The sequence below is a fragment of the Prunus persica genome, chromosome G3, assembly GCF_000346465.2.
Source record: "Prunus persica cultivar Lovell chromosome G3, Prunus_persica_NCBIv2, whole genome shotgun sequence".
Lineage (NCBI taxonomy): Eukaryota > Viridiplantae > Streptophyta > Magnoliopsida > Rosales > Rosaceae > Prunus > Prunus persica.
Genome location: NC_034011.1, coordinates 8,137,274 through 8,162,126, shown reverse-complemented (window position 1 = coordinate 8,162,126; position 24,853 = coordinate 8,137,274). Strand labels below are relative to the sequence as shown.

The 24,853-nt window shown below is 38.9% G+C and overlaps 3 protein-coding genes across 6 annotated transcripts; 1 reads left to right on the top strand and 2 right to left on the bottom strand.

Moving 5' to 3' along the window:
• LOC18782611 lies at positions 1,411-5,830 on the top strand. Its single transcript, XM_020560864.1, has 6 exons — positions 1,411-1,677; positions 1,922-2,179; positions 2,304-2,477; positions 2,619-2,725; positions 3,473-3,801; positions 4,902-5,830. The coding sequence occupies exons 1-6, from the start codon at positions 1,564-1,566 to the stop codon at positions 5,489-5,491; spliced, it is 1,572 nt and encodes a 523-aa protein (XP_020416453.1). The 5' UTR covers positions 1,411-1,563; the 3' UTR covers positions 5,492-5,830.
• Positions 5,910-8,876, bottom strand: LOC18784057 (protein HEADING DATE REPRESSOR 1). Of its 4 annotated transcripts, XM_020560866.1 has the most exons (4): positions 8,765-8,876; positions 8,602-8,695; positions 6,443-6,706; positions 5,981-6,343 (listed from the first exon to the last, which is right to left on the bottom strand). In XM_020560866.1, the coding sequence occupies exons 2-4, from the start codon at positions 8,686-8,688 to the stop codon at positions 6,140-6,142; spliced, it is 555 nt and encodes a 184-aa protein (XP_020416455.1). In that variant the 5' UTR covers positions 8,689-8,695; positions 8,765-8,876; the 3' UTR covers positions 5,981-6,139. The 4 variants fall into 4 exon arrangements, with proteins under 4 accessions (XP_007215962.1, XP_020416454.1, XP_020416455.1 ...); XM_007215900.2 differs by having other exon boundaries at positions 5,910-6,343; positions 6,443-6,768; positions 8,602-8,876; XM_020560865.1 differs by having other exon boundaries at positions 5,910-6,343; positions 6,443-6,768; positions 8,605-8,876.
• LOC18782586 lies at positions 16,144-23,011 on the bottom strand. The gene is made up of 7 exons (XM_007215951.2): positions 22,617-23,011; positions 20,574-21,518; positions 20,139-20,478; positions 18,928-19,017; positions 18,320-18,391; positions 17,285-18,226; positions 16,144-16,634 (listed from the first exon to the last, which is right to left on the bottom strand). Exons 2-7 carry the CDS (start codon positions 21,516-21,518, stop codon positions 16,411-16,413), a joined length of 2,613 nt encoding a protein of 870 aa, XP_007216013.2. The 5' UTR covers positions 22,617-23,011; the 3' UTR covers positions 16,144-16,410.

The following is a 24,853-nucleotide window of genomic DNA, read 5'->3' as shown; positions in this document are numbered from 1 at the left end:
GCTTGCAATCATAGAAGTTCCCCAGGTCATATTTTCTGAGTTTGAGCTCTGTTTTGCTTGGTTCTTTACTAATGAGCTAAAAAATAATTGAGCTCAATATGACATCGAGCTCCCTTCTCCCCCAATATCACTTATGTAAAAATTAAATAAATAAAAAACTATGGCAATAAATTGACCTATTTTCACAATAAGTTCTTCCAATTTGGTACAATTTAATGATAAAATAATGCAAAAAGAATAAGAATTAACAAAAAAAATATGTATATAATTATACATAGATTTTATTTTTAAATATAACTGAGTCTAAATTATAAAGGGAGAGGATTTCTCACATACACACTACTAATGTGCCATATGTAACGTAATTTAATTATCATCTTTATTGACACGTTCACACGATTAGATAGAGCATCTTCAACCGACATGTTAAATTGCTACGTGAACAAGAAATGACAAAAATTACATGAAAAAATTGTTCAAACTGAATAGTCAAGTCCTACACGAATTTGAAGACATGCATGAAGCTTGATGTCCACATTGGCATCCCATAAAACTTAATGTCAAATGCTATTTGAATATTTTTTTGCATTAGATCACACCATAATTTACTATCCATTAAAGCTTTATTCATCATATGTAGGTCGTTTTCTTTCAAAAATATAATATAATAAATAATATAGTATTTTGATATTTCAGGTGAATTTAAAATTTTCTACAAGATATTAGATTGTTACTTGAGTCATCGAATTCAAATTTAACATTTCACATAGGTGTTAAAATATATGAAGCGAAATCAAACAAAATTTGGACGAGTTCTATAAAATAAATTTTTGGGCACTTCTTGCAAAACATGAAACATGAGTTTTTAACGTCTAATTATTTCCTTAAAAAAATAAAATATCTTCTTGTCGTTTAAAGTAAGTCTATATCCCATTTATTATATTATCTATTTGCCGAAAAAGAAAAACAAACAAAACAAAAAAAAAAGAAAAAGGAAAGTTTGACAAACAAGTGTTGAAGCTTATCCACAAGGACACGTCGGCAGACTCCCCCTCGACTCAAATTCTTACGTGTCAAAACATTGGACTCACTCATCACCATCCGGCCAATCACCGGGCACAACCGCGCGCCTAGTTGAGAAGCTTCGCGACGCGGGCCCCACTATTTTATCCAAACCCGCGCACCTGCGCGCACGTGACCTCGTTCCCAGACCAAAAACCGCCAAATCAGCTGACGCCATCAGCCGCCGTCGGCCGCCTCCCAGTGTACAGTCACCGCCTGATATTAAGGGTATTTACGTAACTTCTGGTCTAATTTACTTCTGTTCGTGCACGTTGCGATTCTTGAAGTCACGTGGAACGCACGTGACGGCCTTCCACAGGCTTCTTTCTTCTCTGCGTTAAAAGGAAAGGGAAGACAGCCAAACGGGTTTGTTTCGTTGACGCAAATTTTTGGAAACATTTCAGGCTGCGAAAATCGCTGAGTTCACTCGGTGACTTTTTTCTGGTTCGTCTTGTTTGACTCGCTCTGCAAATTTGTCGATTGGGTTGGAAGCTAGAGCCGATGGTTCAAATAATGAGTCCGCGAAAGGTTGCGGTGAAGTTGGATGCCGATGAGTCGTTCGACACCCAACTCGGTCCAATTCACAAGCGGCTCAAACTCGACTCGGTTCCACAGGTTCGTGTTCATCTCTTTTCAGTTTTTGATTTCATGTTATGTGGTTTTTCAATTGATACTCTGTTTATGGTTTATAATAGTTTGATTTCGTCAATATTTTGTGATATCCATTAGCATGAATTGAATCATGTGCATTTCCTGCACTTTCTTAGCAACCAAACAGATTGGGCAGTCGTTTTCAGAAAGAAGAGATATTTCATGTTTTGTAGATAATTTGCTCATAATGTTTGGGTGGTCTTAGCAGTTGGGTTTGGGGCCTGGCAAGTTTGAAGTTCCTCCTTCGCTGTACCATCCCCTGGATGAACCGAGCCCGCTCGGTTTGCATCTAAAAAAAAGTCCATCTTTTTTGGATTTGATCCAAATGAAGCTATCTGAAGAAAACTCTGTTAAATTGGCTACTCTAGGCAAGAGAGGTCACAAGGGAACTACCGCTTCCGGTGCTTCGGATAAGCTCAAGGCTATGAATTTCCCGGCTTCCATTCTAAGGATTGGGACTTGGGAGGTATAACCCACAATTTACTATGTACTTTTGCTTTCCAAACTGGACATTTTTTTTCTGTATTCACTTTATTTGATGCTATATGCTTTGATGTTGATTTGAAGTTTTATTGATTTTGGGGTTGCAGTATAAGTCAAGATATGAGGGAGATCTAGTGGCAAAGTGTTATTTTGCAAAGCATAAACTTGTGTGGGAAGTCCTTGATGGTAGTCTAAAGAACAAGATGGAAATTCAGTGGTCAGATGTTGTGGCTCTCAAGGCAAATTACCCAGATGATGGACCAGGGACTTTGGATGTTGTGGTAATATATTGTTTACATTTTTTTGTGTTTTTTTTTCTTTTTCTATAAAGGAATTACAGTACTTCAAAATCATAGCTATGCTTTTTTATGGGTCTAATGCTATGGTGTCTTACGATAGATTGATATTATTTTCTGGTGCAGCTTGCTAGACCGCCTCTTTTCTTTAGAGAGACCAATCCACAACCTAGAAAACATACCTTGTGGCAGGCAACATCAGATTTTACTGCTGGGCAGGCCACTTTAAACAGGTTAAATATCTAACCTTGTAGTCATTCATAGAGTTACTGAAATTTATAAATGGCTTTGAGCATGAATCTTTGTCACAATGTTTCCAGTTTACAAAAAAAAATCAGTGGTGTGGGGTAGTTACTATAGTTATGAGAACTGTTAAAAGAATTTGAGAAGCTTATAAGCAAGGTAAGATCTTTGGTTGGCCAACTAGAATGATGAGGTCAAAATTTATTTAAAGTACAGAACAATTATCTCACACAAATAATCTCCTCAGTCATATCTTGCCATAGTGCAACATGCTAGATATCATTTTCCCCTTTATGATATATTTTAGAACAGCACCATCTCAGCAATTCCACTGGTTTACCTGTCTGTCTCCCCCACTTGTAAAATTTGGAACACATGCGTATGTGCTTAATAACTGGCACAAGCTAAAGTCGGGGATTGTATTTTACTTGCTCAAGTAGTAAGAAGTTTCTCGTTAACAATCAACTGTTAGAAAATATATTATATTACCTTTATAGAAGATATCAAAACATATATCTGTTGAATTTTTTGGGGCTTTAAATGATTGGAATATAAGGAACATACAAAGATGCACATCAGTTGCCACCCAAAAAAAGCAATCCTTATAAATGCTTTTGTAAGACTTGAAGTTTTACAAGGTTGATCTGGTAGTTTGTAACTATTATGCATAATGTTTCTAATTGGTATTGTCTGTGTTCCAAATCTGTAATGTGATTTTGTCCTTTGTGTTGTTTTAGGCGCCATTTTCTGCAGTGCCCACAAGGCTTGCTTTTTGGCAAGCATTTCGAAAAGCTTATTCAGTGTGATCCTCGTCTCAACTTCTTAAGCCAACAGCCAGAAATTGTGTTAGAATCTCCATTTTTCGATGCTAGAGTTACAGTATCAGGTGACCCTGATGAATATGGACGTCGGTTTGGTCCAAAAAATGAGGAGGGGCATGCTATATTTGGTTTGCAGGATTCAGCATCACCTTCTGGAACTCACTCGCCACCGTGTAAAGATGAACAAGATTTTATTGGTAGAGGTCCTGAAAATTATTCCCAGGAAATTTCTTCTCCTAGCTCAGGTAAATCTGCAAATGGTAAAACGAGTTACTGTGGTAGATATGGTCATAAATAGTTAACCATGCATCATCTTTCTTTATTGTCAAAGCTCGTTGATATAACAATTGAAGCCTTCATCTTATATTATTAGGAAGTTGCTAAATTTCTTTGCTAAAAAAATTTGCACACCTCCGAAATTTAAGAATCCCCTTGTTGAACGGACTGTTCATCCACAATTAATCCCATGTCCCAATCTCCCATGGCTTGTATTTTCATCTTTTTTTTTTGGGCTCAAGATTTCATTACCATGTAATTTGGTTCTGTTTTCTTGTTTTGTCAAAATATCGAGTCAGAAGCAGTCAATAGTCATTGTGTAAATAACTTGAACAGTTATAGAATCACTTACTGATTCCTTACACTATAAATTATTTTGTGGGTCCAATTTGAAACAATTAGTCAGAAACTGAAAATTATTTGTGAATGAAGTCCATTTATCGGTGTCCCTTTGGTTTGATAAGCCTCATCTACAGCAGGCCTCTGGTGCTAAGGTTAAGATGGATCAGGACTTAAAACTAGCACTTGAGATCATAAAATGAAAAGCATTATTTAACCGACTCAAATCTAAATCATACTGAACATAATACTTGCAAACATTCTCCTATCATGCCGACTATGTCTAGTCAGTATTTGGTGGGGTGTGAATAGAACTCCCCTTTACACATTTTTTAGAGGAATCATGTGAGTAACCGTCATATCAAATAGAGCTGTCTTTCATGACGTGAATTTTTTTTCTTTTTATTTTGTATTTTTTAGTGTTTTGGGGAAGTTTGATGTATGTGATATAAAGTCTGGCACAAATGTGAGACCATAGCTAGTGGGACAATTTGCTACGACCTCTTAATCTGTCGGAATTGGTGTCAGATGAATGTTGTCAATGTTTGCTCAACTTAAGCATGTGGCCTTCTTGTATCTGGTTTATCAGTTCCACTATGTCACATATACCTGTTTGTCCTTGTTCTATGAATATTTACTCCATATTTTATGATGTGGAAGTATTACAATTGAGTTTGGTATGGGCACTGCTTCACATTTGTTGTGGGTCTAAATTGTCTTATATTTGTAGTGATGGACACCCCTGCAATTGATAAAATTGGGAGCTTTGGAGCTGAAACCTCAAAGACGCCCAGCAATTTTAATCAAATGAAAGTTCCTGGACTTCCCATGTCAATGTCAATGAGCGATTTTGTAAGCCACATTGGACAATGCATTTCTGGAAAGATATCTGGCAAGGAGCAACCTAGCAGAGATGTTTTGGAGGAGATTACTCAATACTTGTTCAATGACTCGCAATTCACCTTACCCTCAGATGAGCAATACGTCATGTCAAGGGTCAATTCCCTATATTGCCTTTTGCAGAAGGATCCTTCTACAACACTAAACTTGCAAGCCAAAACTGATGACTGCTTTGATGTAAATGATGATGGGAAAACAGCTGAAACTAACTCCGGTTCTGCATCAGCTTATGAGAGTAAGGTTTCAGATGGTTTTCCTGCACCTAAGGACGAGTCCAATGAAGGTAAGTCCAGTGCTGTTCCAAATGATGATGACAATAAGCAGGAACTGACAATGCCAAGAAGGGACTCATTTGGGGAGCTTCTTCTAAATATTCCTAGGATAGCATCCCTTCCTCAGTTTCTTTTTAACTGGTCATAAGTTTATGATATTTAACCAAGCTAGAGTAGTCATCTACGGCCGTTGTGTAGTCCTGTACAAAAACATAGAAATCTATGTCAGTTCTCGCATCTGTGAATACAACAGTTGCAGGTTGTTCCTAAAACGCGTACAGCATAGGGATTCAGAAATGTATGTTGATGAAGAATCCTAATACGTTGATAACGTAGACCTGGTTCTTGCAAACTGCTTTAGTCTTGCTGCGTTTTGTTCAACCTTTGTGTGTAATGATCAAGTGTTCTTTTATAGCCATGTGAGTTTTGTGAACACTCTTTTAGTCTTGTCTCTGAATATTTGGGAAAATAAATCAACACATTGGGCGATACCAGTTGTGTACGCTGTTGTGCTCATAGGTTGATTTGATATTGTTAACCAGCTTGCCATTGCTACTCCTTAAGACTACAAACCAAAATACTTCAAACCGTTTATAGAATTGAAATGTTGTTTGATTCTTTGACAGTAAAGACCAACTATCCAAGACAAATATAGTTTCAATATTTACTTTGGTATATGACTTTTGCATGACTCACAATTTTATAACACGCATGTGCAAGCATTGGCACTGCATATTATTACTTCTACTCTCTCCAACCAAATGTACAAAAAGAATTAAAGAAACCAAATAAACAATTATGGTGCGTCGGGGCCTTCATCATCCACCGGGTCATCTTCTCCCAGCATGTTCATTAGCATGGTGACCTGGTCTTGCAGCATTCCATTTTCTCTCTCCACCTCTGACCGTTTGCTTCGCTCTTGCAGGAGCTGAAGTTGCAAGTGTTCTAGGCACCTAGCATCCTCTTCCAATTGCTCATTTAGTCCATCAATTTCCCTATCCTGAAGAGATAACCAAAATAGAAGCTTAATTTATTGCAACCATTCTTTTTTTTTTTTTCCTAATAGAGGAGAAAAAGGTAAGGTGTCTAGAAATTACACCTTTCTGTTCATTTCCTGCACAGCGATCCTGCGCATACTCTCAACCACATCAACATTGACTAGCTTTCGCTTTTTTCCAATCAGCCACCCCTTAGGATAGGTTGTGGCATCAAAGTCTGGCGGAGGAAGTAAGGATTCAGCTGATGGTCGCTTCCCATTGATATTTGTTACAGGTTCTAAGGGTTCAAAAAGAGCCTTTCGACGTTCAGAAAGCTCAGGAGCTGGAGCTAAGTCCTGCATCTCCTCCTCAGTGACGGGCTCTTCCTGTTTGTTGGGAGTATTATTAGCAGTATCTTCTGTTATCTTGTCTACATTCCTCCCGCTAGCTGTGGGAAACAAGTTCACTTTCTAGTGCCATTGAATTTAGAGATAGATACAGCAGATTTGTACAATAAGGAGGCACCAAAAGTTCAAACCACAACGGATATTTAGGATGAGAAGGCACTGACTGATATGTGGAGTACAATAGCACCAGCCATTTCACTCCACAAAATTGAGGAAGTATAGAATACATGCATACCATGCATAATTGCAGCCATGTCCTTCAGTTCAGTAAAATGATGATGGAAGAAATGCTGTTAAAGAAACAGATGAAATTTGACACTTGCATATTCTTAATAAACGAAAAACCCTCAAAGCTAATTTGGCCTCGTTTGGTGGCTCGACCTAAACTGGACTATTTCAATTAAATTGGGATTGTCTTTAACGTTGTGCGGTCAACTTACAAATGCTGGGATTGGACTTCCTTCCATCCTCCTTAAAAATAAATAAGGTGCTCGGCCAAAAAGGCGATTAATTAACTACTAAATCAAAGATGAACCTAGACGATAATACAATATCTCTGTGGCCAGACAACTGAAATGGATGATTTGATCCACAGGGGGAGGATATAATGTAGCAGGTAAAAAAAAATCCAATAGAACCTTGTAAGTAAAAAAGGTTGCGTAAAACAGGGAACAGGAGAAAGGGTTTTTCCTCTTCCCCAGCCACAGGAGGAAATCACACTTCAAGTGCAATCATGCATCCCAACCAACAAGACACTTGAAAAAGAAAAACAGGAAAAACAAGAAAAGAAGACAACAAAAAAAAGTTCATATTATAATAATGAGCAAAGGTTGGTAAAGCGTCACATCATGAACAAGTGTTAACAGAAGAACTTCTACAGATTTTCATTTTCGTTTCCAAAGAATTGGGAACTTGAAACCTAGTGCCAAATTATGAGCAGTACCCAAAAACAAAAATTAGCACAATAATGGCAATACTTAATGCAATCAGATTGTTTAAATTTTTTTTTTTTTGGGGTCAAGTATAATAATTCAAAGATGCTAGCCGAAAATATTATTAGAACTGACCCAAAAAAAAAAGGATGAAAACCAAGAAATGAAATGCCATAGGATCAATTAAATTTGGATGAGACATAGAGCCCATACCATACCACATGTAGCATTCAACTTTGTTTATACGCCAAGACCAGAGAAAAGTATGGTCGCATTCTTATAAAAAAAATTAGATATGCTGTTTATTCAAAGTCAAGACCCTTAAAAGAAAAGAAAAGAAAAATAAAAAGGAAACCAAAGGCCAAGAGTAAAGCGTGAAAACAACAGAAGATTATAGGCCAAAAATGAAAAGAAAAATACAATTAAATACATATAATTATGAGAGAGAGAGCAATTTAAGCAAACCAACCCCAGCGAAGTAACGTATGAGCAAAGTCAGCACCCCCTAACAACAGTTTAATTTTACGTCTCTCTCTCTCTCTCTCTCTCTCTCTCTCTCTCTCTCTCTCTCTCTCTGTGTTATTTTTTTAATCCCTTGAATTATAATAGAAGTTTTAGTGACAGCTCAAAATTGTTTAGAAATGATAATATGATCAAATGAGAGGGAGATGGAATTATGCTGGAATTTAGCTTCAAAATGTTAAATAAAATTTTAGGAAACCATGCAATAAGCCTCAAGAACATCCATAGGAATTATGATAGCTATTAAGTTGTACATAATTGGGTAGGTGGGTATGTCTTAAATCATGCAAACATCACCAAAAACAAATCTCAAATTATTCAAATGAATTGGTGAACTCTCAATTGGGGAAATTTAGAGAGAGAGAGAGAGAGAGAAAGAGAGAGTGAAAGAGAAACAGAGGAGCTATATATTATACTTACTACCTGATCTCTTTCTGGGTTTCCAATCAATCCTTGTAGAAGAGAGAGGAGCAAATCCTTCCAAAGCTCCATCAGCCTTCTTCCCATCTGTAATCTGGCCTTCCATGGAACAGAAATTAACAAAAAGAAAAAGAAAGAGAAAGAGCTTCAATTAAACCCCCACCTTAACTTGGTTTCTGATTCCTTAAGAGAGAGGAGAGAGAGAGAGAGAGTTTTTTTCTAGTTGTTGGGTTGTGTTTATTTCAGCATTTTTCTTGTTCTTTATGTTCTCTATCTCTCACCTAGAAGAGAAGACCGAGGAGATAAATGTTGGGCCGATCAACACAATGAGGGGACCATGTGGGTTTTTTGACGGTTGAGATTTGGCATTTGGTGGAAGATTTGAGGCTAACAGTTGTCCCTTTCTCTGCAATTGGGTCCCTCTAATTTTCTTGCATGGTTATAATGTTTTGTTTAATACTTTTTATTATATAATATTTTAACAAATTATATGAGAGGGGTGTCAATTTGGTTTACCTGTTTTTTTTATTCCCATGTTTGTTTTTCAAGTCCTCCCACAAATCTCAGCCAAAACCTATCAGAATTTAAAACAAGAAAATGTTTTGTTTCTCTTTGTTGAGAGAGAGAGAGAGAGAGAGAGAGAGAGAGCATATCCTTTTGTGCGTGAGCATTTTTCTTCAAGTATGCTCCTTACTTTGATGATTGGGCCCTTTATATTCAAAGGGGTTGGATCTATGGACTTTGGGCTGGTTTTGGGTTTGATTTTGTGGTTTGTGACACAAGCAGGACATCAATTCCCTTGAAATAGATACATATGGGATAAACTATAGGGCTTCCTGTGCAATGAAGAACTTTCTTGGAATGGATTATACTTAGGAATTGTTCTAGATTAGCGTGGCTTGGTTTAAGTTAGATAAGATTTGTCATGTGTTTGGTATATGCTTAGATTGAGATTATATATATATTTTAATTTTTAAGCGATTTAATATTTGTCGATGAAGTGAGAGAATTTGATGATATCGTTGAAGACTTGGAAGGCTGTGATCATTTTTTGGGTGTTGGATATTGGGACCAGGGAGGTCAGGAGGGACAAGTAGATTCCAAGGTAGGAGTTGATAAGGTGCGTTAACTTGGCTTCCAAGAAGTAGGCGGCGGCGCACGTGCTTATTTGTTCCCCCATTCTTTCCGCACGGGCTTCAATAAGAACACCAAAGGAGGTGTATTTGGTAGGGCTAGTATTAACAATCCCCATTTAAAGCTAGAATTAAGTGAAACAAACATGGGTTAAAATTTTATCTAAACAAGTCTAGTCTTGTGGGAACACATATTTCGTCACCCAATAAGAAGATGACACGTGAAAAATGAATATTCCTTAGATAAACTAATAACTAATTAAATTCTATTTAATTTGGAAAATTATCTTTAATTTAAGATAGGAATATCTCCTTAAATCAAGGAACCAATTTCCACCAAATCTCTTGGAGTAATTCCTATCATCTTTTTAGGGAAGAATCATCCTAACCAAATAAGGATTATTCTCTCAAAACCCTAGCACATAAGGAGACTATAAATACATAGTTACACAAGATATTCAAGGTAATTATAAATTCCTCTCTAACTCCAAAAACCCTAGGGAAATCACACACACACACACACACACACACACACTCTCTCTCTCTCTCTCTCTCTCTCGCCACCCCTCTCACCCGCTCTCCTCACATGGCTAAGAGCCACCACATATGGCTTTGACCACTTGGCTCTCCTCGTGAGAGAAAACTCCATCCATTTTAGCTATTATCATATCTTTATCAAGATCCAATTGAACTAACTTAAGCATTAGAGGGCCTTCGGCCAACACCCTTGTGTGTGGTCTATTTACTCAAATTTATTTCACAGGGATCGAGGAAGAAAGCGAAAGAAGATCGAAGGTCGAGGAATCAACCCGCGAATATTCCCCATACTGAATTTTGCTCAAATATTTTGGTGCTTTCATTGAGAGCACGAGGTATACTCAAAGCGTGCTCTTGAATCAAAGGAATCTGTTTCCTCGTTTTCATTGCTCAACCGAAGCCTTCCAAACAACCATGGTTGGAAGCACGTGAACGAGAAGTCAGGCTGCTGCAACAACCCAATTCGTGACAGACTCAGCTCACTACAACGTTGCGGCTCCCGGAACCGCAGTTGCTGCCACAACCCTAGCTAATTGCGATGTGAGCCGCTTCTCCTCCACTCAGTCTCGCGACCCAGAACACCTATCCGACGTGCGTCGCTGCGCCTCCTCACGGTCACATGGCTGCCACAACTCTGGGCCGTACAGCTATGCCGCCGGATAGAGCAACCATCATCCACTCGGCCTCATGGTTGAATTTGATGCTTTCTACCACAATGGTGCCGTCGTGCTCTATCCTCGAGATTGCCGCTCATGACCATCTTGGCAATGCAGCCAACTTGAGCTCAGTTGTGGAATAACTTCATTCATTCCCTCATTTGCTGCCGTGCTCGGCGTACGCTCCTGTGTACACCTCTAGCAAAACCCTAGACCTTGTGCAATTGGGCTCTACACAATTTTCTCCTCCTGATCCACAAAGTCAAGCAGACCTCAGTCTTAGAGTTGACCAGCTGGCTCAAAAAGTAGACTACCAAAACAACTTGGTTGGACAACTCCTTAACTAGATTGACTTGGTCCGAGACTTTGGCCTTAAACCGCAAGGCAAAGAGAAGATGAAGGACGAATGCACCCGTATGCAGTTCGAGAGGTCTCATGTAGGTCGAGTAAAAGCAAGTAGACAAGGAGAAGGACAATAGCATGCTTAGCATGTTAGCATGTCTTAAGAATCTGCGAGCCCTGCTCAAAGTAGATCGAGTCTCCAATTAAGATTAAGTCCAAGGATCAATGTGCACAGGAGGTTAGGCCCACGATCCGATGTTCACGCTCGCCTGGGCTCGCATAGAAGCAATCATGCTAGACTAGGACCCCGAGGAGATTAGCCTCGCGATAATCTCTATGAAGTACGAGAATAAAGATGCTCACTTACTCGATCCCAAGAAGCCAACTCACGACGATAAGCTACAAGAGTCGCTCGCAAGCTCAGTCCACTAACACGTCGCGCAGGTAAGATAGTTGAGGAAATTTGCTCTGTAGAGACAATGATGAGGTAAACCAACGACGCTCGCATCATGGAGGACACCGACGTGAACGGCAAGCCATGTGAATAGAAGATGTCGAAAAGCTCGTGAATGACCGACTTTGATATTTGAAGATTGGAGGAGATTCCGAAGATGCTATGAGGAAGGAGGTGGACTAAGTGAACTCCTCAACATTCATAGCTGAGTAAGCGGCTCCACCAAAGTGATTCTCAATGCCTTATTTCACACATTTCAAAGGAGATTCCAATCCCGAGAGCCATTTGAAGCAATTTAAAAGTGTTATAATTCTCTACAATACTGAGGATATGCTGATGTGTAAGGTGTTTGCAATGATCTTACGAAAAGCAGCCCATGATTGGTTCCATACCCTGCCATCCGGGTCGATCAACAGCCTCAAGGAGCTATCGTTCATATTCACCAAAGAGAGAGACGCATGACAACTGCTAAAAGCGTCAAGGAGACGCATACCAAATAGGCTATGATCTAAAAAGTGTCGTAAGGGAGACGCAGGAAGGTCGCCATAAGCATTCTAATTAAGTAGATCAAACACACATGTATCCTCTGCGAAGCTAGGCTTGTCAACCTTTGGACTAGATGTTCGCGTATCCGAAGAACCCTTCACCCTTCACCTGAGCAGATGACTCTCTAACTTTTTTAGCCGCAACCATCCTCACCACCAAAGGATTCAACGACGCTAAATTAGCTCTGTGCTTGATTACTCGTGGTTCGACAAATGGATCGCGATTGTTAGATAGAGGAGCAGTCGTCCTAGTTCGATCCTCATTCCTTAAGTAGTGCAGACGACTCGAACTTCTGTGAGGAATGTCAGCAACCCTTTGTTTCTTAACAGGCGAATTGGTTCAGGGACAAACTTCTTTGCAGGGTGGATTGTAGGTTTTGAGCATGTCAGTTGGAGACTTAAGAAGAATGTCCTAAACATTCTGCATGCCACTAATCTTCTTGATATCCGCGCCGATGAGGTGCTTGACCCTGGCAGACGATGGAGGAGCATCTCCCACTTAAGTCTTCTCAGCAGATGAGACCTCTCAAAGAAAAAGGTTTGATCACAACAGAAGAAAGTCTGGCTTCTTTCTTAGCGGAGACATATCTCTTGCTTGCAAGGTTGCATCTTTATCTTTGGAGGACTTGACGTCAACCTTCCTCTTTTCGGGGAGTTCGATCGAGGACTCCTCCCGTTCAGCTAGCTGATCATCCGAGTCTGAGCCATACTGCTTCCATCTCTCAATATCTTTGGCAGGGGGTAAACCATCAACCTTCTTCTGATAGTTGCTCAACAGCCAACACCATTCGCAAAACCTTGCAGGAATGTTCAGGCCCCGGCGGACCTTAGTCATGTCTGACTCAAGATCCAATTTCTTATTGATATCATTCTTTTCAAGCAAAAGACATAAGTCAGCTAGTCACTCATTAAAGAATTCAAATAAAATTGAGGCAAATCAATAGAGTATGACATACCATCACCGACCTCGCCTTCCCACCTTCTGCTTACCTCCAACACATAAGTATGCCACACGTGATCTCCTTGGCTGAGACTGTTAGCCAGCTTGGCATTGTATACACGAACCTCGCCATACTTCTTGTAACGCCTCACCTCGAAGAAGTAAAAGAACAATCACATCGTCAGATCCAGCTTGAAAAAACGATTCAAATTATCAAAAGATATGATCGCCCGGTAGACATTTGGAGTACATTGGCTTGGGGCACACTCCATGACAGAAAACACCTTCCTGAAGAACTTCGACAATGGGAATGTGAAGTCCAAGGAGAAGTAGAAGGGACGGAATATGATAATCCTAGCATCCAGATCATTCAGTCCCACACGAGGTACATCATTAGTTAAAGGTGCCACCAACCTGACATGCACGTCATCAGGTATGGCAAAAGCATAAGTGGCGCACTACTTCTGAAAGTGAGCTTCGGTCGTGACATGATGCAAATTCGTCATAAATATTTTCTTGTACACCTTGCAACCACCCCACAGGTACAAGGGAACTTGTGAACTCGGTGATCGACTACCCTCATTGGAAGACATGATCATTGAATAGCTGCAAAAAGGGAAGAAAATTACAAGTCAAATAGCATGTTAAAACCCTAAGTTGCAGAAAAAAAAAAAAAGGGCATCAGATACGAGTAGCTGACAGCTGTTGACAGTCGTCGATAGATGTGGTAGGAACAGCCTAGACCTCGCAAGCACCAGTGCCATACCAGCTCATGACACAATCCAGCTCGCATCAAGGTGCAAACTTCGTGGTCTCGGTTCTAGTGCTACCAAAAAAAAAAACTACACGTGAAGAGGGTATAAGAAGACAACATGTGGAGAAGATATATGCCTTAGGTAAACTAATTACCCAAATTAAATCCTATTTAATTAGAAAAATTATCTTTGATTCAATAGAGAAATATCTCCCTAAATCAAGGAACCAATTTCCACCAAATCTCTTGGATTAATTTCTATCATTTTTTGGGGTAAGAATAATCCTAACCAAATAAGGATTATTCTCTCAAAACCCTAGCATACAAGGAGCCTATAAATATATGGTTACACAAGGCTTTCAAGGTAATTCTAAATTCTTCTCTAATTTCGAAACCCTACAAAAACTTCTCTCTCTCTCTCTCTCTCTCTCTCTCTCTCTCTCTCTCTCTCTCTCTCTCTCTCTCTCTCTCTCTCTCTCTCGCCGTCCCCCTCTCTCTACACTCTCCCTCACACGGCTCCGGCCACTCGGCTTTTCTCATGAGAGAAAATTCCATCCACTTTAGCTATTGTCGTATTTTTATCAAGATCCAATCGAACTAATTTAGACATCGGAGAGCCTTTGACCAACACCCCCTTGGGTGTGGTCCGTTGACCTAGATTTGTTTTACAGGAACCAAGAGAGAAGAAAGAGAAGGAAGATCGAAGATCGAGGAATCAACCCGCGAATATTCCTCGTCTATAAATTTGCTCAATATATTCAAGTCCTTATGGTCTCATGTGTGAGTTTCCCCTCTCCCCTTCCAAACTTCGGAAAAAAAAAAAAAAAAAATTAGTAAACACATTATATATGCAGTTTTATGGGATTTAAGAGGTCAACATTTTAAAACTGGCTAGTCTGAACAAATTTTGTATCGCTTCATATTAAAGTAAACAGAATGCATTTTGTTGTTGAAGATATGTTGGGGAGTTAAAGAAAGAGGTGGTTGTCCAGATAAATGAAAGAAGAAGAGATTGCTTTAATATTTTGGGTTTCACAGTAAAATCAATGGTTGTTTAGGTAAATCTATTGAATTGGGAAAATAAGAGGCATTTTGAAACATTTTCAATTTGTGTTGGGGGTCCAAAGAAAACTGCAAAATTCTTAAATTTTTAGCAAGGGTGTTTAGATAAATTGGGCGCCCAGATACAAATTTGCACCGTTAGTTTGAATATTGCAATAGACATGTCCATACATTTGATCAGTTGCTTTGAAAATTGCAGTAGACATGTCTCAGTGTTTCATTATCACGATTCATGACGTGCTTAAAGAACTTCTGCATAAAGTTTCATTTCCTAGGTCAAACATTAAAGCCAAGATAAATAGGAATAGCTATTGAAATATAAAAATTTTGTCTGGAACAAAATTTCAGATTAGATTGGATAACTCACAGCCACATTTGTTTTCACCATTTTGAAGTACTTTGGTTATTTTATGCCAACTATAGTTCTTAACCGAATACGACCATTTTTGGTGCTTAGGATTGGATTTCATTAGATAACTCAATATATTTAAGGTATGTTTAAGTATGAAGCCCAACTTAAAAATTTTGTCCAAATTTCAGAAAGGGGGATCTAGTCGGGAGTTGGGGAGGGAGGTCTGGCTTGAGAAGGGCGTTCAGGTTTTTTTATTTTTCATTCCTTGAACATTTTTTTATTTTTTATTTTTTATTTTAATTTAATTTGTAATTTTAGATTTAAAAAAAACATGACTCACGTGCCAAGCACATAATATTTTTATGGAAAATTGAACGCAATCGAAAAACTTGACATAAGGGCGACGACATTGGCTATTTTTATGACGTCCAAGTCCTTAATCGGCTAAAAAAGAAAAACCCTCCCAGGTAAATCGAAACTAGCGTGATAGTTCAAGAGGCAAAACAATAGTTTACCCTTAAATAATACTATAGTGAACTGGTACTGGTGTGCATAATCAATTGCAAAAATTGTCGTCATAGTGTAGTACTTGCTGCTAACCATGCAAAATTGTGACATGAGGATGAGCAGAGGTAGGGAATGCAATAGGACAGCAGGAGCATGATTGCTGATATAATACTTAGCCCTAAAACTTTAAATTTTAGAACCCTGTGGTGGCAGGATATGACGAAAACTTTAGGTTCATACAATGGACAAAAGCACAGCATGCAGAAGTACGATCCATATTCAGGAAATGGGTTTGCTATGTACAACTTTTAATGATCTATATATTTATGGACCAAATCACCACTTCAGCCGTAAGAAAAGATTTGTGAACTTAACCTATATAGAAAAACATGTCTAAAATTTCACTAAAACCTTTCCCCTATTTTTTACCGATTCAAAACGAATTTAGAGAAAACCGGATTATATATTTGAAAAACTAATGCACAAGGAAGGCATGGAGGATTCAACATGTTGAACCAATCCTAGATTCAACTCTCACCGATGGCGCAAGGAATGCACGGAGGATTTTTAACTTCCTCTTCAGGGGTGATAAGCCTCAAGCAGTGGTCATGAAAGGTGTGGCCACACGGTAGAACAGCAACAACTGGTCGAATAGCTGGCACGAAAACAGGGCCTTCTGGTGTGAAGGAAAGATCCCTCTTGCATATCAAACACTTGTGCCCAATTGGCTGAGTTTGAGTTTGACCAAAACCTGCAAAAGGCAAAGACGTACTACCATCATCAGTGTATTGTAGTATTATCAATGTATTACTAACTATCAAAATCACTATGGTACAAATGCAGGATGTATCAGACGCAGTCTTCCAAACTTGAAAGTATGCGTTGTAGTGTCATATTATTTCAGAAATAACCTTGCTGAACATAGAATCCAAATTTTTAGGGAAAGGCTCGTCTGAGCATAAACAACCTTGGCAAACCAGACACGCCAGAGCCAGGAATGCCATGGAATGATTGTACAATTTTAAACTTGACTTGAGAAATGGAAGAATTAGGTATGAGGCACAGAAGATCCTTTTCATGGATGATCGGGTGCTTGAGAAAGTACATTGGGAAAATAATTTGGGAAAAACAAAAAGAAACTGAAACCAAAGAATTATCCAACGTGCCCATGCAAGCCTCACAAACAGGATCTGGGCTAGACCCTACTTATTCTTGCAAGACATGTTCCATGAAATGTGCCACAATGGATTGAGTGGAAACTAGGACTAGAAATGGCATGACATGTCAAAATAGCCATGTTAAAACAGTATAGAATATGGTGATAGAAGATAAGTAGGTATTGAGAAATATAAAGACAAATTAAAGAAAAGAAGTCCATGCGGAAAAAGCATCAAGCTATACCTTGCCATTTTATATGGAAAGTTGAAGCAGTCTGGGGCTGGGATGGGAGAGGTGGAGCAATCTGGGGAGACAAATGGAGCGGTGAAGCTGTCTGAGATTTTGCTGGGAGTGGTGAAGCTGTCTGAGATTTTGCTGGGAGTGGTGAAGCAGTCTGAGATTTCTCTGGGAGAGGTTTAGCAGTCCAAATTTTCTGTGGGAGTGGTGGAGCACTCGAGGGTTGGGATGAGAGTGGAGGAGCCATTCGGGGCAGGGGTGTGAGAGAGGGAGCATTCTGGGATAGGGTTGGGAGTGACATAATACTTCTGGCTCTGGATCTGAGATTTGGAGCAGCCTGGGGTAGGGGTGGGTGTGATTGAGTGGTTTTGGCTTCAGATGGGACTGGAGGAACAATTTGGTGCATTGATGAGAGGGAGCGAGCATTCTGGGATACGGATGGGAGTGACGCAGTACTGCCTTTGAGTCTGAGATATGAAGCAGTCTTGGGTAGGGGTTGGTGTGATGCAATAGTTTTGGCTTGGGATGGGAGAGAGGGAGCAATCTGGGACAAGGGTGGGAGTACAGCAGTACGCCTAACTAGGGTTGGGAGAGAGGGAGCATTCTCAGATATGGGTTGGAGTGATGCAGTACCTTTGGCTTGGAGTGGGAGAGACTGACTGGTCTGGGGTAGGGGTGGGAGTAAAGCAGTACTTTTGACTTGGTGTGGGAGAGAAGGAGCAGTAGGACCTGGGACTGTCAAATTAGATGCGTTGGATAAATGTAGTGATGGAACAAGCAGGGGCCAATTTGGAGCAAATGGACCAACAGAAGATTGGGCTCTTCTCTTTTTGCGTGCTCGGGAAGCCACTTCTGGGGGTTCTTCCGCAACCCTCTTAAGAGATGTTCCAACCAAAGCACTAGAACCCTGAACATTCCTATTAAGTTTGGTAATTGGAACTTCTTCACCTAAAGTAGTGCAAGTCATCAAGAGAATGGCATAAAATTTCTGAGGCTATATTATAGCATGGTCAAGACTCAAGAGTATAGAATTGTAACTACCAGTCATCATGGATCTAGAAAGGTCTGTAGAAGACTGAACAGCACCAATGACTTGAGGTTGACAAGAATTACCTGCAAGCAACCATCAAATGTGTAACAAAACTTCCCTCCATTACATAAGATTATATATTTGCTGACCTGAGTGCCAGCCAGTCGTGTCCTAGACAAATATGAGTTCTGCATAAATATTAGAATCTTATACACAATACCTATTTATGATACCTATCAGTTATTTATATTAAGTTACACTCTAGCACAATCATCATTTTAGCCATCTACCCTGTTCTTCGATCCCTTTTTATCAATCAGCTAAAAATGAAGCCAAGTGACAGTAAAAACATGGCTATGCAAGTGTATAATATAGCTGCACACTTGATTACTACATTCAGCTAGGCCAATTCTCCTGTCTACCTATTCGTGATTTATTTTTTTTAAATGGGTACCAAAACACACAGGACGTTATTTTTTATGAGAAATGCTCAAGATCTTATTATGATTAAAGTCCACAAAGATATTGTGTTTTCAGCCTGAATCTCAAAAAAAGGATGAACTGGTTACATATACATTCACAACTAAACATTGCCAGTTATATAGGTAGGTGGCCTTACTAGGTAGCTGGCTAAACCAGAATTTCCCTGGAACATGACCTCTTTCAGCAACTTGTGCAGCAATACCCTGGTTAGCTGTGGAAAGCTTCCCTAAAGAGAGTTGCAGAGTCAGTCAGCAGGGAAGCTACAGAAAATGGAACTTTTAGTAAATCTACTAATTGACATAAACATATAGAAGTTGCAGTAACCAACAGAAGACAGGTAACTAGCCATGCAAAGGACCTCCTGTCAAGGGCCACGAAAGACATGATATTCAAAGTATATTGGGAACTTATGTTGACTATTTATGTGGTTACCCAATATGTGAGAAGTGAGAACAGAAAAAGAGCAAGTGTGAAACACAAAATTCATTTCTTTTATATTCAATCAATATGGTAAAACAGAAGTCAAATTAGCTTGTTACGGAAATGATTATACTTAATTCTTAAGTGATATTTGGATGAGAGGAAACTTTATAACAATATAGTCCTCTCATTGCCTGTAATTCTTAAAATGTGTTCATTGAGACAATGATGAATCCTGCCTCATATGGATCACGATTAACACCTAACAGTTTCAGTAATGTACCATGTGTCTTCCGTAACATACTTGCTAGAGTCCACACTCGTCAGACATGTGGAATGACAGTAGATCAATACAGAGCAAGTTTATACAACCTCAAGGGGTAGTGACCAAAACAGATTCGATGACCTTACTGGTAAACTTCTATGGCATCCATCCCACCAACCCCTGAAACTGGACAGCTCCAATCAATAAGAGACACTCTCTTACTTCACGGTGGTAGGCAACCTAACCATGACGTGATACTCCACCGAGTAAAGCCGAATTCTAGATTTGGTGGCGGGAAAACAATCAAAGATATTCCATGCAGGACTTACTCCAATGGCCAAGGGATCCCATGTGGCACTAACATGCAAACGGGGTCACTGCCCAATAAAAACTCATCCTTGAGTTCATAAAGAAAATGAAAAATAGAAAACTTTTTGGACCCTCAAAACCTTAAGCTTCTTTTGGTACCTTGATTTTATCACCCGAGATTCCAAGTGTGCACCACAACAGTGCTCCAACATCTCACACTTTTGTCTTGTAGGCCATTCTTAAACATCAACAATATCAAGGCACTCGTATAGAAGTGAAACTAAAACATGCAACTGGAAATTTTCATTTTCTTATACATCCAAAAAAGGAGAGTAAGAATATTCCAAACTTACCGAACTCATCGTGCAGGGAAGTGCTTCGTGTGACACAAATAGGAGGAAAAACCATGGATGAATCAGAAAAGAGGTTCCTGGAAGTTTCAGATACAGTCAGACAAGTACTTGTACTCGAAGAAGGTGATAATGCCAACCTATTTGCCCTGCTCCATCCGGAATCAGGGAGCTCAGCTAAGCTGCTACCAACTGGTATGAAAGATACAGCAGGGCTGTACTGAAAACTGTCATTAGGTGGATCAATATATGCAGATCTTGTATCCCAGTTCCCCTCAATGCCAAGACAAACATTCCTGTTTCCCGGCATAAGAAAATGATGTTGGCCATCGTCTTGTGGCATCTGCACAATATAAGGTGGATTCAGAATGAACCTAGAACTAGAACTAGCATCATATATGCTGTTACATTTTAGTTAAAAGAAATCCAGCTACCCACGTTGTTTTTCATCACAGCAAATCCACCCACATTGTTCTGAAGACAAGGGAAACCAGCAGCTACATCAGAGGAAGGATTCAAGGAACCTCTGTCTTCTTTTCGACCATAGAAAGTATTTGGTTGAGGAAGGGCAACCCTTCCAAAATTATTAGTGACATTTATTCCTGATCTATTAGATTTAGATAAATCCTCCGTCTTCGTGCCAATTCCCAGGGTTAGGAGACTCGCATCAAATTTGTCTGGACAATCCTCTTGAACTTCACTTGCCATGAAATTGTTATTTAGTGCAATGTCTACACCATCTATGGCATGGCATGGCACAGTATTGCTAACTCCATCACTTATGAAATTTCTTAATAGCTGAGGCCTACCTGTATTACTATTTAGTTCTTCACTCCGCTGGATACTTTCTAAGGCTGCAGCTGAATTTCCTTTAGCAGTTACTAATTTCCTGTCAACATAAGAATTTTGAATAATGTGGACATCAGACGTAGCACTGACCACATTATCAGGAGGCACTGAATAATCAAGGGTGTGATATTGACTAAATTCAGTTTTTTTCCCTTCCAAACCAAGAAAATTTGAAACTGGGCTTGGTAGGACCGGTGTATGACCCTCCGCGTATACAGAATCATAGTCAAAAAATGGATTCTGAGAGTTGCTGAATGGAGTGACATCAGTCATTAAATTTATACCAGTCAGCGGCATTTCCATGGCATAAGAGTTAGTCGTTCCATACATGTCTCCAAAAGGAAAAAGAGAAAACGGTGTTGTGGTACATGGCATGGTTATATCATCAACTCCAGAAGCATTACGATTGTTGAGAGTCCCCATGAAGTTAGCAACTTCGTCGCTTCTAACAGGGATTTCACTTTCCTTAAGCCATTGTAATGGTGAAGTAGAGCCAGGGGGATCATCTCCATGTTTCAACATGTCATTTGCCATCTGAACAAAATCAAGTCAGGAAAAAAACAGGAAAACAAGACCTTTTTAGTAGTAGATAAAAAAACGTACTGTGAATTAATATATATACATTAATTGATTTTGGAAAAATTGACTGCAAAGCCTTGTAAAAAACAAAAGTGAGGAGCTTGAAACTTTCAGGTCATTATAGACACAAGCCATCAAACCAGAAAACAGAGGGACTTAGGCAGATAGGATCAAAGAATGCCAGTATATTTCATTAACAGGGAATTTAGATGATTAAGTATTTTACCAAGAACAAATATGATACTTCAAAACAATGAATTGAATATATACGATTTTTGTCCTCAATGGTTACATTCTCTTATAAAATGCATTATAGAGTCCCAAACAAATGATAGTACGCAGCTCATAAACCCAATGGAAGCTCTTAATTCATCAATCAACAACATTACATCTACCCACCAAAAATATCAAATAAATATCGAATAGACCGCACACTTATAAGTCCTTCAACTAGCATATTATACAGATATTAGCCAGCCACACACCCCATTAAAACTCAAAAACCCCACAACACATACTCATGGAACTCAAAAAAGAAAAAATCAATGAAAATCCAACCCAGATATCGTTCAACGCTATTAAAATCATAAATCATACTGAAGTGAAGTCCAATTCAGAATTTCAATATCCCAAAAAACCCGGACTCTTGAGCAAAATTTTGACCAACCCAGCAACCAGAGACAGAAAAATGCACACCGGAAACAACTAAAATCCTAAAACATCCGAACAAAATATAAATAAAAATTTCAAAAAATAGTAAAGAAAAAAGTAAAGACTAAGAGTGCGTGTGAGACCCAAAAACCAATACACATTGGAGCTCTTCCTTGGAGGAGGAGCTAGGCTCAACCCACATTAGTAGCCATGATACTTCGAAATAAAGTAACAAAGAAAAAACATCAAAAATTGCACGAGAACAGGTTCCAAAATCAATTAACCGATAATAAAATCCTTATCGAACTGAAAAAAAAACCCCCGAAAACCAAAATCAAACTCGAAACAAGAATCGTGATTGATATTTTCAAATTTTAGGGTAAAGCTTGAAGCGATTTTTACCTCTGATCACTGAGGCGTTCGCAGCGAAGGGAGCGAGATAGAAGGAGGGGATTTTCTTTTCTGTTTTTCTTTTTTCTTTTTTCGTCTTTCTTTTGGTTCAAGAGGAGGAGGGGTTTTGGGTTTGGCGCTGTTTGAGAGATTTTAAAGGATTCGGTGCGGGGTCTACCTGGCTCTGACATTACGCCACGTGGTGTATGGAGAGGCCTTTATTTGCTTTGGTGGCAGTGCTCACTGTAACAGCCTTGAGAGATAAAGTATGCAAGCCGCAAATGGGAGCAAGCCACGTCACTGGACGGTGAATGGCATTCGTTATTAAGTGACGTTTTGAGGGTACTCTTATAATTTTATTAACGAAAGAGTCCATGCGGGGTGTTGTATGGCGTGGCCAAAACGCGAAGAGTAATGGCGCAAATAGGCCTTGAAGCTCTTTCATTGGAGTTGAATTTGACAAGAATTCTTTAGTTCTGCGATTATATATAGTGCTTAGGTGAGACTTTATTTTTTAATTATTAAATTAAATGAGTTAATTGTTAGATCAAATTAATTAGTATGATCTAACGATTACGAGATATAACCTCTCTTAAAAGCTATAAATAAGACTCTCATTATAGAATGACGCTTGAATTTGAATCTTTTGTAACATTGTAAAGATTAAAATATTATTAAGGTGAGAGTGAGTCTTAATTTTGAGTCATACTAATTGCCTAATTCTAATTTCAAAAAAAGAAAATTATAGTATAATGGATATTTTTCATTTTTATGTTCTTAATTGTTTCCAATGACCATCTTTTCAATAAACCAAAATTTAATCACATTTTGCATATAAATACCGAACTCCTTTTATAACAATTTCACAACATTCACAATTTTCACTACTTTTCTTTTCTGTTCTTTTAGTCAAGATAATTTTCATTACTCAAAAATAGAATATTATAAATGGCCCAATAACCAAAAATCATAACAGCCTAAGCCCAACATCATTAAAAATAGGAGTAGGCATTTGAACTGGTGAACCAAGTTTTAAAAAAAAAGGGGAAAAACTCGTGTTGACCAAAAAAGTCCACCTAGACTCAAAAATCGAACTGGATCACTTTGGATCGGTTCCCGTCTCAGTTCTTATCATGGAAAAACTAGTATAACCGAACATGACTGGTTATGTTAAGTTTACTTATTCATTTATATCCAAAATTGTTAGTAAGCCTAATTAATATTCAAATAACATTAGTAACTCCAAGTAATATCCAAATATTTTAAATCAATTAATACCCAAATATCTTAATTCCAATTTATACCAAACTAAATAACTACTCTAGCCTAATTTATTTTTCTGTTATGTGAACTATATCCGTTCTTGTTGCGCTTCTGTCTTCCTCTCTTTTCCACCTATTTCTTTCTATTTCTTCTCATATTTGTTTAGACCTCTTTCTCTCTTATTTTATCCATTCTGCATATTTCTATGTACATCCGATTTCTCTTTTCTTTATATCTTCATATTTTTATCTTTCCAACCGGAAATCGGACCGAACCAAATCAAAACCGCATAGGTCCGATTTGGTTAAGTTCTTCTAAACACTTTTTATAAACACCGAACCAAATCAAACTATGTGTAAGTTTTGATTTTGATTCCAATTCGAAGGGAAAATTTGATCAAACCGGATCATGACCACCCATAATTAAAAACAAAACAAACTGAACCAGCCCAATATCACCTCAAACCCTAACCCTATCAAATAAGGTCATCTTTAACCAGTAGTCGTCCCCGCTGTCGCTAAGATCAACACCACCATAACAACCACCACAACAAGGGTTCGTGAAGACACTTAGAGACCAACGACAAGAGTGGGGGCAAAACCGTAACATACTCAGATGGTCAAACAATGCATCTAAAAAGATCCTTAACTCTTAAAACTAAGCAATTCTTTCACAATCATCAATCATGATAAGGGGGACAAGCATGAGGAAGGAGAAGTCAGTGGAACACTCAACTACTAGGGGAGAGACAAAGGCATGCCTTTGACGGAGGGGTTGCGATTGAGGGAGAACATGAGGTGGACAACCATGAACAAACAAGGACAACAAAATAAAACTCTCACATGGGGACTCTCACATGAGAGAGATATAGGATTTAGTAAACATGGGAGGGGGGAAGGCTGCCGCCAAGGGTTCGGGCGAGTGAGGAACAATGGCTTGTCTCACCACTCTTCTTTTCATTGCTCAAATTTCTCATTTATAAAAGT

Excerpts from the sequence above, each read along its gene's own strand:
- LOC18782611 (XM_020560864.1), top strand. The coding sequence starts at position 1,564 with ATGGTTCAAATAATGAGTCCGCGAAAGGTTGCGGTGAAGTTGGATGCC. Across the intron at positions 2,180-2,303 it reads TAAGGATTGGGACTTGGGAG|TATAAGTCAAGATATGAGGG; the intron begins GTATAACCCACA and ends TTGGGGTTGCAG. Across the intron at positions 3,802-4,901 it reads AATTTCTTCTCCTAGCTCAG|TGATGGACACCCCTGCAATT; the intron begins GTAAATCTGCAA and ends TTATATTTGTAG.
- LOC18784057 (XM_007215900.2), bottom strand. The coding sequence starts at position 8,707 with ATGGAAGGCCAGATTACAGATGGGAAGAAGGCTGATGGAGCTTTGGAA. Across the intron at positions 6,769-8,601 it reads ACCCAGAAAGAGATCAGGTA|CTAGCGGGAGGAATGTAGAC; the intron begins GTAAGTATAATA and ends TGTTTCCCACAG. Across the intron at positions 6,344-6,442 it reads TGCAGGAAATGAACAGAAAG|GATAGGGAAATTGATGGACT; the intron begins GTGTAATTTCTA and ends TTATCTCTTCAG.
- LOC18782586 (XM_007215951.2), bottom strand. The coding sequence starts at position 21,518 with ATGGCAAATGACATGTTGAAACATGGAGATGATCCCCCTGGCTCTACT. Across the intron at positions 19,018-20,138 it reads TTCCCTGCACGATGAGTTCG|GGAAGCTTTCCACAGCTAAC; the intron begins GTAAGTTTGGAA and ends AACTCTCTTTAG. Across the intron at positions 18,227-18,319 it reads TTCTAGATCCATGATGACTG|GTGAAGAAGTTCCAATTACC; the intron begins GTAGTTACAATT and ends GCACTACTTTAG.